We start from the raw sequence: 12,106 nt of genomic DNA on the forward strand, positions 1-12,106 counted from the left end.
AAGGAAGTGTGTCACTGTAGAGTGGGCTTTGAGGTCTCCTATGCTCAAGCTAGGCCTAGTGTGGCAGTCTCCTGCTGCCTCAGTTCAAGATATAGAACTTTCAGCTCCTTCTCCAGCACCGTATCTGCCTTCATGCCACCATGCTTCCTGCCATGGTGCTAATGGACTAAACTTCTAAAACTGCAAGCCAGCCCCAATTAAATGTTGTCCTGTGTAAGAGTTCCATGGCCGTGATGTCCCTTCACTGCAATAAAACGCTAACTAAGACAACTTGTAAGGAAAATGGTCACGTGAGTTTCCTTTCTTGCCAGACATGGTGGGTCAACTCCTGTAATACTGACATTCACATGCTTAGACAAGAGAGCCTGACACAAGATGAAGCTCAGCCTGAGCAACACAATGAGTTCCAGGCCAGAGAGAGAGAGAGAGAGAGAGAGAGAGAGAGAGAGAGAATGATAACCCCAACATGTCAACCTAAACATAAAAAGTTAGAACTAAAATGGATGAAAGAGGAAACTAAGAAGTAAAGAGAGACTCGGGATCACAGGATGATCACTAAAGGACCGGAAGAGACTGGTCTAGCAGGCCTAGGGCCTTGGGTCTCACCCAGCACTGAACAAGAACAACAGGGTTCCCAGAAATACCAACCAATAGATACAGAAAGTATTTGGAAAATAATAAAAAATCTCAAACATTATAAATAAAAAACAATGTAATTACATATGCAGCAGGCATTTAAAGGATACTAATAGATGAATATACATTAATCTGAAAACTCAGATAAATGGATTAATTTTGAATTTTTTAAAAAAGGCATTCCATTTGATTTTCAAGAAGAAATAGCAGGGCATGGTGGCATGCACTCCTTTAATCCTGGCAGTCCAGAGGCAGAGGCAGGCAGAGCTCTGTAAGTTCAAGGCCAACCTAGTCTACATAGTGAATTCTAGGTCAGCTACAGATACACAATATGACCCTGTATTAAAAACGGACAAAAGAATGAATGAATGAAGGAAGGAAGGAAGGAAGGAAGGAAGGAAGGAAAGAAGGAAGGAGAAAAATCAAAAGACAGCAATTTCATATAAACAAATTGAAGGTGTAAGTTTGAATTTCAAAAGCAATGATTGTGTTGTTTTTAATGACTAATTAAGCTTTCAGAAGAACATTCACTCTAGTCTTGTTCAAATAATCCTAGAAACCATGGAAAGAGAAAATACTTTCCAATCTAGTCTATGAAGCTAGTAAATTTTTGAAAATCCAGTAAGAACAGTACAAGAAATTATTTATTTTTTAGAGATAGACAGATTGATAGACACAGACACAGAAACACACACATGCGCACACACAGAGAGAGAGAGAGAGAGAGAGAGAGAGAGAGAGAGAGAGTGTTTCAGTCTATAGTCCAGGTTGGTCTCAAACTCTCTATGTAGCCAAGAGTGGCCTTGGTTTCCTTTTTAAATTGTTTTCTTTTATTAATCTTTTGCTTGCTTGGCCGGCACACACATGCATGAGCATGGAGGTCAGAGGACATCACAGGGTTCAGTTCTCTCCTTCACTCCATGGGCCCCAGGGTTTGAACCCAGGCCATCAGCCTTGGCAGATGCACCTTTGTCCCATAAGCCAGCTCACCTGCCTGGCCTTGGGCTCTGGATCCTCCTGTCTCCACCCTCCTAGTGGAAGGACAACAGGCATGCGCCATCATGCCTACTTTATGTGGTGCTGCGGATGGCACCAGGCTTTGTGCGTGCTAGATAAGCACCTGCCCGACCCTGCTCTGTCCCCAGCCCAATTACCCCAAGATTTCTCTAGCAATGTTTTAGTTATTTGAGGCATACTTTAAATTACCGAACATACAGATATTTCAGATTATGTTTTCACTATAAATTCTAAAATCCTGGCTGAAGAGACAGTTCAGCGGGCAAGAACTTGAAGAGGACCCAAGTTCAGTGTCCCGTGCTTAAGTCAGGGTGACTTACAACTGCTCGAAATTCCAGCTCCAGGGGACTGGAAGCGTTGCCTCCTTGGATGCCAGCAATCATGTGCATACAACCACACACAGACACACACACATATGTCCAGTTAAAAATAAAACAATACAAGAATACACAGGGATAGACCCATGGCTCCAGCCACATATGTAGCAGAGGATGGTCTTGTCAAGGCTTGATGCCCCAGTGTAGAGGAATGTCAGGGCAGGGAGGTGGGAGGAAGTGGATGGGTGGATGGGTGGGTGGATGGGTGGGTGGATGGGTGGGTGGGGGAACACCCTCATAGAAGCAGGGCGTGGGAGGATGGGATAGCAGGTTTCTGGAGGGGGAACCAGGAAAGGGGATAACATTTTAAATGTAAATTAAAAATATCCAATAAAAGAAAAAATTCAAAGAAAAATATAAAACAGTAAATTTGTAACTCAGTTGCTCTGTGATCTGTGTGGTAATAGCTGAAGTCAATTGAAATCGGTTTAAATGGCCTGGTACACCTCAAGCTATTGAACATCCTGTGTGTGCTGGAGAGGGATACGTGAGGTCCTTGGTCAAAAGAAAACCCTGTGTCCTTGGCTCTGTGGCACTGATGGCTTTACTTCCATTCCCTGGGTCACTGTTGCTCTGTCTGCTGGTTGTGTCTGGCTTTTCATCACCCCCGCCTGACACTTCATTTTAATTTCTTTTCTTGGATGTCATAGAGTGGCACTCACATGATACGTTTTGCCATCCCTTTGGTTTTATTCTTTTACTGTCATTTTACCTTAACCATGTCTCTTTACAGTACTTTATAGCTCTTACGTTTTTACCCAAATGGACAATCTTTTGTTCGCACTGGCCGGTTAATGGCGTTTGCATTGCCTTTGTACTTGTTGGAGTGTGAAATCTTACTTTAAGTTTTTTGCTAGTCCTAATATTTTTACACTTTCTTTGTCTTTTTAAACTGCTACCGTTTTTGATAAATTTCCTCCATCCGTTATCCCTCCCTTTTTCGTGTATCCATTTAAAACATAAGTTCCCCACTTGCTTCCAATCCTTCTGCAATTACTCTACAATCTCCTCAGACATATTCAGCACAACAGAGCATTACAAATACATATTATTATCTTCCAACCAAAAGAATTCCTTCCAAGAAAGGCCTTCAGAAGTTCTGTGTTCCTGACCCTTCCTCTGTTCTCCTAACCCCTCCTCTGCCCTCCTGACCCCTCCTCTGTGCTCCCGACCCCTTCCCTGTCCTCCTGACTCCTCCCCTATCCTCCTGACCCCTTCCCTGTCCACCTGACCCCTCCTCTGTGCTCCTGACTCCTTCCCTGTCCTCCTGACCCCTCTCCTGTCCTCCTGACCCCTTCCCTGTCCTCCTGACCCCTCCCCTGTGCTCCTGACCCCTCCTCTGTGCTCCTGACCCCTTCCCTGTCTCCTCCTTCCCTGTCCTCCTGATCCCTCCCCTGTGCTCTTAACTCCTCCCCTGTCCTCCTGACCCCTCCCCTGTGCTCCTGACCCCTCCCCTGTGCTCCTGACCCCTCCCCTGTGCTCCTGACCCCTCCCCTGTGCTCCTGACCCCTCCCCTGTGCTCCTGACCCTTCCTCTGTGCTCTTAACCCCTTCCCTGTCCTCCTGACCCCTTCCCTGTCCTCCTGACCCCTTCGCTGTGCTCCTAACCCCGCCCCTGTCCTCCTGACCCCTTCTGTATCCTGATTTCACTTTATCATCAACTAACATTTCAAAACTTTCATCCCCACAGATAAGATTACTGTGACCTGACTTAAAAATTGCAATTTCTGTTCCCCATCCCTTCGTGCGTGCTGGGCTGTCCTTTTCAGCTTATTTTCCCTCTCCCAGCGGCTGACTCTCTGCAGGGTCCTCTCTTCTATAATGGCCTCCGAGTGTGCCTGCCTGCAGGTGCTTCCTTCCTCCTGCCCTCGCTCTCCAGTGATGCTTATTGTTGCTTCCGAACAACAGCGCTCCCGCTCAGCTCAGCGTCCTAAGACGTGTCCTCCTCCTCTGGCTCTCCCACCAGTGCTGAGGAAATCTGCTATAACTCGCTGCTGTTTCTTTCCTGGTGCTGTTGAGCTGTGACTGTTTTTTTAGGCCGTTCTGCAGCTTTAGGCATCCTAATGGGCGTCTTTCTTTCTAAATTGAAGTGCACTGTGCCTCTTGGATAGGTTAGTTGGGTTATCTATTCCAGAACATTTGACAGCTTCTCTTTATTATTGGGTGTTTGTTTTTGGTGTGTGTGTGTGTGTGTGTGTGTGTGTGTGTGTGTGTGTGTGTGTTTGCATGTACATGTTGTATATGCATGTGTGTATTCTATGAATATGTGTATGTGTGTGTATTCTGAGTGCATGTATATATTGTGTGTTCACGTGTGTGTGTGTGTAGTATGTGCTTGTTTGTATATGTGTGCATTGTGTGTCCCTGCTTCTGTGTGTGTGTGTGTGTGTGTGTGTGTGTGTGTGTGTGTGTGTGTAACCATGGTCTGTCATCATGAGTGCAGAGGCCAGAGGTTGACATCAGGTGTCTTTCTCAATCATCTCCATCTTGTTGGGGGTGGGGAGGCATGGTCTCTCACTGAGCCTGGGGCCTGTCCATTTGGCTTGACTTGCTGGCCAGCAAGTTTCCAGGAGCCTTCTGTCTGCACTCACCCCAGCACAGGGATGCTGCACATGAAGGAGCCTCCTGTCTGCACACACCCCAGCACAGGGATGCTGCACATGAAACTACAATGGAGCTTTTACATCGGGCCTGGAGATCCGAACTCGTTCCCAGGCTGGGAGGCAAGCACTTTACTGACTGAGTCCTCTCCCCAGTCCCCCAACATCTCTGTGATCATGGTCTTCCTCACAGCTCAGCCCTTTTACTTTCTGCACCTCCAGTGGGGTATCTACTAGATCTTCTCATTCTAGAATCACCAGAACTCTAGACTAATCTTTCAAATATTGGATTTTCTCTTTTCCTGTTCTATTTTCTTACTACGATATTTCTTTTAGCTTAGACATTTTCATTTTTAAGAGTTTTATAACTTTAAAATAATTTCTCCTCTTCCTCTTTCTCCTTCTCCTCCTCCTCCTTCTTTTCCTCCTCCCTTTCTTCTTCACATGGTCCCACAGTATCCCTGGCTGGTTAGCCTCCAACCCATAGACACCCTCCTGCCTCATCTTTTGAGTGCTGGGATTAAAAGCATGCTCAACAACTCCTAGTTTCTCTCTCTCTCTCTCTCCCTCTCCCTCTCCCTCTCCCTCTCCCTCTCCCTCTCCCTCTCCCTCTCCCTCTCTCTCTGAAATAGGGTCTCTCTATTACATACTTCTTTATATCCTGGGACTTTCTATGTAGACCAGGCTGGCCTGGGACTCACAGAGATCTATCTGCCTGCCTCTCCCTACCATCCGACTTCGTTTCTTCACTCTAGATCTTATTTCATTGACCATTCTCTGTGGCTTCTCACTCTGTGCTGATTGGTTTCTCCTCAGTATGACAGAATACCCGAAATAATTAGCTTATGAGGAATACAGGATTATTGTGGCTCATGTTGTTAGAAGTTGTCATGGTCACTTGACCCTGTCACTTTGCGCCCATGACATCATGATAGAATACATGGTAAAGCAAAGCTACTTACACTATGGTGAGAGGGAAATTGAAAGAAAAAAGGGGACAGGGTCCCAATACCCACTTCAAGGCATACACCAATGACCTAACTTCCTCCCGCTAGGGCAGCTCTTCAAGATTCCCCATAGGATGTCTAATGCACCAAGGCAAAACCCAGCAGCCTGAATCAAAGCCAAAATCAAGGCTGGGTACCAGGCCTTTAGTATACAAGCGATGGGGACATTTCAGATCTGGATGATGTGAGGTTTGTACTTAGTATTTGGTAATTGAAATATCTGTAGCTCTTGGGAAGACACCTCCAAAGGCCTTGATTTCACTGCCTCTCGGGCTCTGATCATCTTCATGTGTGAGCCAGTGCTGCTTGCACTCTGGGGAAATCCTACAGGCCTGAAACTGTGAGGGAAGAAGTGATAGAGGGCCTGGGGAAGGAGGGAGGGAGGGAGCGAACCTCCATTTCTGTTCCGATTTGAAGGTAAGGCATCCAGGACTGTCAAAGCCCTCTCTTCTAAGGTTTTGACTCAGGCTGCTGGGGTTTGCCTCAGTGCTTTGTCTAGCATATTACAACCCCGTCTGTTCTCACTCATTTGGAGCCCATTATTCCTGATTACGGAGGTCTTTCCCAGCAGAGGATTTGTGCATCATGCTGCTATGGGGTTTTCTGCACACTTATCCCAACTAATGTTTAGATGAAGGGACAAAACCCAACCCCTGCACTCTGCTAGGGTTCAAGCAGGGTCTCTCATGGCCCTCACGTCCTCCAGGAGACGGCTATTGAGCACCTGGTCTGCATTGCGCCAGGAGTTCCTGAAATCAAATTACTTAGTAACATATTTTATCCGCCCAGGAGGGACCACACATGCTAATGAGCCACCTGGCTGGGGTGAGAGCAGGTCAGAGCACTGGCTCTCGCTGCTGTGCCCATGGCCAGATGGGCATAGCTCCCACAGCTCTTCTCTATCAGATGAGTGTTAGCCTCATGAACAAGCACACCCCTCCCACTCCCACCCCCACACATGTGGGTCTCTGCTATGGCTCTGACAGTCTTGATAGTAAGTATCTTCCTTACTCCACCTTGCCAGCTGCTGCAGTTTACAGGGTGTAGCTTAGTTCCCTCACCATGTTCTCCAAGTCGGAAGCAGAACCTATCCTGGGGGTTAGCCAGCAATAGCCAGGTCCTCCAGACAACACACTGGGCTGGTGAGAAATGCAGCCTTTGTTTCCCCAGGGATAAAGTGGACACCTGATGAAAATGGAGTCATCGCCTTCGACTGCAGAAACCGTGGCTGGTAAACACTCCCAGAGGAGGGGTACCATGTCCCAGCTTTTCTCTTCCATCCTTTGGGCTTTGCTGGCTACAGTCCTCGCTCCCTCCCCCCTTATCTCCAACTCAGACCTCCCTCCAGTACCTGAAGCTGTCCCCAGATCAGCCTGCCTCCAGCTCTGTCCTTGCCAAACCCTTTTCCTGGTAGGTCAGCAGTGTATTTGAGCGCCCTCCTTTCCTCCTGCCAGGCCCTCAGAGACCGTGGCTGTCCTCTGCCAAAAATGAGAACGCTCACTTCCAACCTCAGCACCCCAGCAGCCTCCGTGTCCAGGGGTCCAGCACAAAGTGAAGGCATTGGCCTTCACTTAGGGAAACCCATGGGCCAAACCAAATAAATGGACTGCAGGTCCCCAGCCGGGTGGCAGTATAGCCTTGGCTTCCTTCCCGTTGCCTTTCTTTCTGCTAAAGGTACATACAAGCCGCCACTTCTCCCAAGGACATCGTCATCCTGGTGGACATGAGCGGCAGCATGAAGGGGCTGAGGATGGCCATTGCCAAACACACCGTCACAACCATATTGGACACCCTGGGGGAGAACGACTTCGTGAACATCATCGCGGTAACGGCAGCTTCCGGTTCTGCATTTGCTCTTTGCTCTCGCTTGCTCTGGGAAAATATTCTTTTCCTGTACCGTAAGAGCCCGTGTTTCCAGCCAAAGATGCTTCCCGCCACAAAGGGACACCTTGAACACACTGAGGACTCCTGAACTAGCACCCACGGTCTGGTGGGGTTTTTTGAGGTGGTGTTCCTAGGCCCCTCAAAGTGTATGAAATAATATGTGGGTGTGCACACCCTTTGTTGACCACCAGCCCTTGCAGTGCCCCCATGCCCTCCACGGGCTCCTGGCAGGGCGGCTGCTGGCAGCCTCCCATCCACAGGAGGTCAGATGGGCTTGGACGCTTGCTGTTAGGATTCCTTTCACTCTCCTTATCCCATAAGCCCAGATATACAGGCAGAAGGGAGGTGCATAAAAGGAAATGGGTGAGTGCTTAAAAGTATAACTAACTAGGGACCACTTGAGCTCCATGGAAGCAGTGTTGACAACCACCCTGGGGTGTCATTTTGAAGGACACTTGATCCAAAATCCTATATCAGTCTACACCAGTAGGTGGCCATTTCTAGCTGTTGGTGGAATTTATGTACCATGTCAACGTGCTGAGGCAAAAGTGTCTTCCTTCAGAAAGATCCTACTTGGGGAACCAGACTCTGAGTTACTACCCAAGTCTCAGCTTGCCCGTGGCATCACTCCTACTCAACCCCTCCCTGGGTTGACTTCTGCCCGCATCTCAGAGCCTGACCCTACAGAATGGCCACATAAACAGGTTCCAGACGCTACCAGAAAGGGGAAGTGCACTGCTCTTCAGAGCCTGCAGCTCTTCTGTCCCACACTCTGGCCTCCTTTCTCGGAGAAAATCCAAGGAAGAACAGTCACTCCCAGCGTTCCCAGGGTAACCCTAGCTCGTCCATGGTGTAGTTACTGCATCTTCTCTCTCACATCTTACTTAAGCAAAGAGTGGGTTAGAGACCCCGAAAATCTGTACTCTCACTACAGAATAAGAAAAGGAGGCAGTAATAATTCGTGTTTCTCCCTGTGGATAGCTAAATGACCACCTACATGAGTGCAGACAGAGAGAAGGAGTGCGTGTGTAACGAGTTTGGTAGCCCAAACCTATAATCTCAGGAGTCTAGAAACCAAGCTGAGAGATAGGACTTAAATTTCAGCCCAGCCTGGGCTGCATCCTGAGACCTATTAAAGAACAACAAAACCATAGTGTGGGATCTCTACCCAGGCTGGGGAGGGACCTAGGCAAGGGAGGCTCTGGGACTGACGGAAAGTGCCTTGGCTGGTACACACAGGAATTCTCTCAGGATTGGCAGGTTCCCAGCACACTCTAGAAGGTGTGCCTCACATCGGAACCAGGATTTGGGGAGCAGTTTTAGAGTCAAGATCCTATGCTTACTCTGTTCAGGCACCCCAAGATATAGTGCTCCTTGGTTGCCCATTCGAGACATCTGCGCCTCTCTCTCTCTCTCTCTCTCTCTCTCTCTCTCTCTCTCTCTCTCTCTCACTATGGCTTGTAGTACAATGACTATGTCCACTACATCGAGCCCTGCTTCAAAGGCATCCTCGTCCAAGCGGATCGAGACAACCGAGAGGTGAGCGTCCACCACAGCCATGAGGGTTGCGCTACAGTGCCCAGCCCCCATGTGGCCCCTGGGAAGAGCAAAGCGGTTGGTTACCCTGGCCTGTCCACCCTCTGGTTAGCCTCATGCTTAGCCCTGCCTTCTAGGAGATAGACATTGACACCAAGCCATCCACACTTAGTTCATCTTTGGGCATTTGAGAAACACAGACTAAGGTGATTGTGCTTGGCTGCCCCGAGGAGCTAGGGTCTTGCAGACAGGCACTGACACCACTTCTAAGCACCCTCCCCAGTTAGGAACAGAGACAAGGATTCCTGGACCCACTTGATCCTCTGAGCCTCATCTCATATTTACCCCCCCACCCCCATCTCGACAGCATTTCAAGCAGTTGGTGGATGAGCTGATGGTCAAAGGCGTGGGTATCGTGAGTCAAGCTCTAATTGAAGCTTTCCAGATCCTGAAGCAGGTGCCAACTGCTGGGAGAACCTGGGAGGGCGGGGGCAGAAGGAAATCGTATTGCAACGGCAGGTTGTGGCCTGTGATGACAGCTTCCTCCTTTTCCTCAGTTCCAAGAGTCCAGACAAGGAAGCCTCTGCAACCAGGCTATCATGCTTGTCACCGACGGGGCTGTGGAAGACTATGAGCCCGTGTTTGAGACCTATAACTGGCCAGACCGTAAGGTGACTGACTCCTGCTGGAAGGCAGGGGAAAAGGGAGCTCTCCTGATGCCAAGGGAGTGTTCTCTTAAATCACGGTAGTCTTGTGTGTAGCACAACCCCAAGTTCTTGCCCATCAGATTTGTTCACAGTTCCTGTACGTTCTAACTGTGTATCCCAAAGTTACAGCAACCTGGGCCCCGAGGAGGGGGTGCAAGAGTCTGCAAGGTGAAGGGCCATCATGGTTTAGAGACATCAGAACTGCTCTGTGCTCACTGGGACCCTGCCACTTCATGTTCCTGCCAGGCCCCTCTGAATTCTCTCTAACCTAAGAGGGCACAACCTGAGAACCCAGAAGAGAGACATGCATGGCCCTAGGTGTAAGCCCTTTATACATGACACGGATGCTGGCTGCAGCTGCTAAGCCCGTCTTTTACGCTCAGGTCCGAGTTTTCACCTACCTTATTGGAAGAGAAGTGACTTTCGCTGACCGCATGAAATGGATCGCCTGCAACAATAAAGGTAAATGACTTTGCAGAGCTCTGCAGTCCACACAGAGACAGAGAGATAGCAATGCTGGGCTCCAGGCTTCTGGCCAGAGGCCTCCTCAGGTGCAATACAGTGCAGTCTGTCCCCCATTGTTCAGAGAAAGGGAGGGTGGATTTCTCTGAAGCTGGAGCAGACAATCCATCAACCCCGCAGGGACTCCCGCTTACAGTCATCAGAGATGCAAATCAGAGGCCACTTACACAAGAGAACGTCTCCCCAAACAAAACTTGTACACAGAAGACAGGGTAGGAGGCAAGGAGGGACCCACATTTTCAATGTCTGTAGGCCCTGCCTTTGTTCCTGTTGTGGCAAATTAAGGCATTGACTCTGTTCAAAGGCAAAAGTGGAGGGTCGCCTTTTCTTTTTTCCTTGTGTGTGTGCACACATTGGGGGAACCCGTGTATATGTGTGTGTGCATGTGTGTGGAGGCCTGAGGATTTAAGGAGGAGTTGTTCCTCAGGAGAGGCCATCCATCTTGGTTTGTTTGAAACAGGATTTCTCTTACCCACTGAGCTAAACTGGCTAGCCAAAGAAGCTCAGGGATCTACCCATCTCTGCTTCCTCAGTACTGGATTGCAAGGGCAAGCCAGCACACCCAGCTTTTTTTAAAACATGGATTCTGGGGGTGTGACTCAGGTCTTCATGCTGACTGACCCATTACTCCAGCCCTATTAATCACTTGGTTGATTTTTTTAATTTTATACTTACTTATTCTTGGTGTAAGTGTATATGTGCTGCCCATTTGTGCATGCGCCCAATCACATTCACCTGGGGGTCAGAGGACAACCTGGGAATTCAGTTCTCTCCTTCAATCACAGAGGTTCCAGGGATTGAGCCTGCTAGGTTGTCAGACTTCTTGACAAGTCCCCCTACCCACTGAGACATCCTACCAAACCTATTTATTAGTTTTACAGGACAGGTTATTGCCACACAGCCCAAAACGACCTCAAGTCCTGGGGATCCTCCTGCCTCAGCTTCCCAAGCACTGGGATCACATGTTACCACACACAACGAGTCAGCACTTTCCCTGGAATAATGTTTTCTGTGTTCCAAGACTTCTATCCGGGATCAGAACCCACGACCTGGACTTGCAATGAAATGCTGTTGATTCAACAAAAACTTACTGTGCATGTACTTTGTACCCAGTGCTGTTCGAAGACTGTGGCTCAAGGGTAATGGGACAAATGGCTCAGTCTTGATCTTGGTGTGGCCAGCAGGTGGCCCTCAGTTCCAGTATGGCTTGAATGTGTCATGATGGCACCGAGGCGTGCACTGGACAGGGTGCAGGCTGGGCAGGGTGCAGGCTGGACGGGATGCAGGGACCAATGGGAAAGATACTTTCCCAGTTTGGGGAGCTCGATGAAGGGTCTTTCACATCAAGGGAATAGCGTGCCCTAGGCGTGCGGTGTAGCAATGCTGTCCCATTTTGCTGGCATATGGAACAAATGGCTCCGGGAGGTGGTGGGCAATGAGACCAAAAGTTACTAAAGCACGCAGGGCCTCATTAGCCAGGTGCCCTTCCAACAGTGCTGTGGCTATCCTGAAGAGAATAAAGCAGGCTGCGCCATCACCTGAGGAAGACTGGTGAGGAGGGAAACTAGGAGCTGTGGACTCAGGAGGACAAGAGCTGCCATCTTGTTGGGGTCTCCAAGCCGATTCTCAGAGCGCATACCATGTAGACGACTTGTTGTTGGGCACCACTGCTGCAGCTGAAGCCCCTGCTGTTGTTGAGGGGTGGGATATTAGCATCGAGAAGGTTCCTCCAAGATCCTCCAAACTGGAGCAGAGGCCTGTCTTTGTCTTGTACTAGGAGACAAGGCATGACCTCCAGGAGGGAGAGAGGCCCAGCGAGAA

General features: G+C 49.0%; 1 protein-coding gene across 2 annotated transcripts in view; it reads left to right on the forward strand.

Annotated features, from left to right (window-relative positions):
- The window catches only part of Cacna2d4 (calcium voltage-gated channel auxiliary subunit alpha2delta 4), a 116,493-nt gene that overhangs the window by 23,324 nt on the left and 81,063 nt on the right, over positions 1 to 12,106 (forward strand). For both annotated transcript variants that reach the window (XM_063286109.1, NM_001191751.2), the window contains exons 7-12: positions 6,807 to 6,867; positions 7,311 to 7,461; positions 8,985 to 9,059; positions 9,424 to 9,513; positions 9,614 to 9,727; positions 10,147 to 10,225. In XM_063286109.1, coding sequence (XP_063142179.1) covers positions 6,807 to 6,867; positions 7,311 to 7,461; positions 8,985 to 9,059; positions 9,424 to 9,513; positions 9,614 to 9,727; positions 10,147 to 10,225 — 570 coding nt within the window. The remainder of the gene's footprint in view (positions 1 to 6,806; positions 6,868 to 7,310; positions 7,462 to 8,984; positions 9,060 to 9,423; positions 9,514 to 9,613; positions 9,728 to 10,146; positions 10,226 to 12,106) is intronic.

Source organism: Rattus norvegicus, chromosome 4 (genome assembly GCF_036323735.1).
Source record: "Rattus norvegicus strain BN/NHsdMcwi chromosome 4, GRCr8, whole genome shotgun sequence".
In the NCBI taxonomy this organism is placed as follows: Eukaryota; Metazoa; Chordata; class Mammalia; order Rodentia; family Muridae; genus Rattus; species Rattus norvegicus.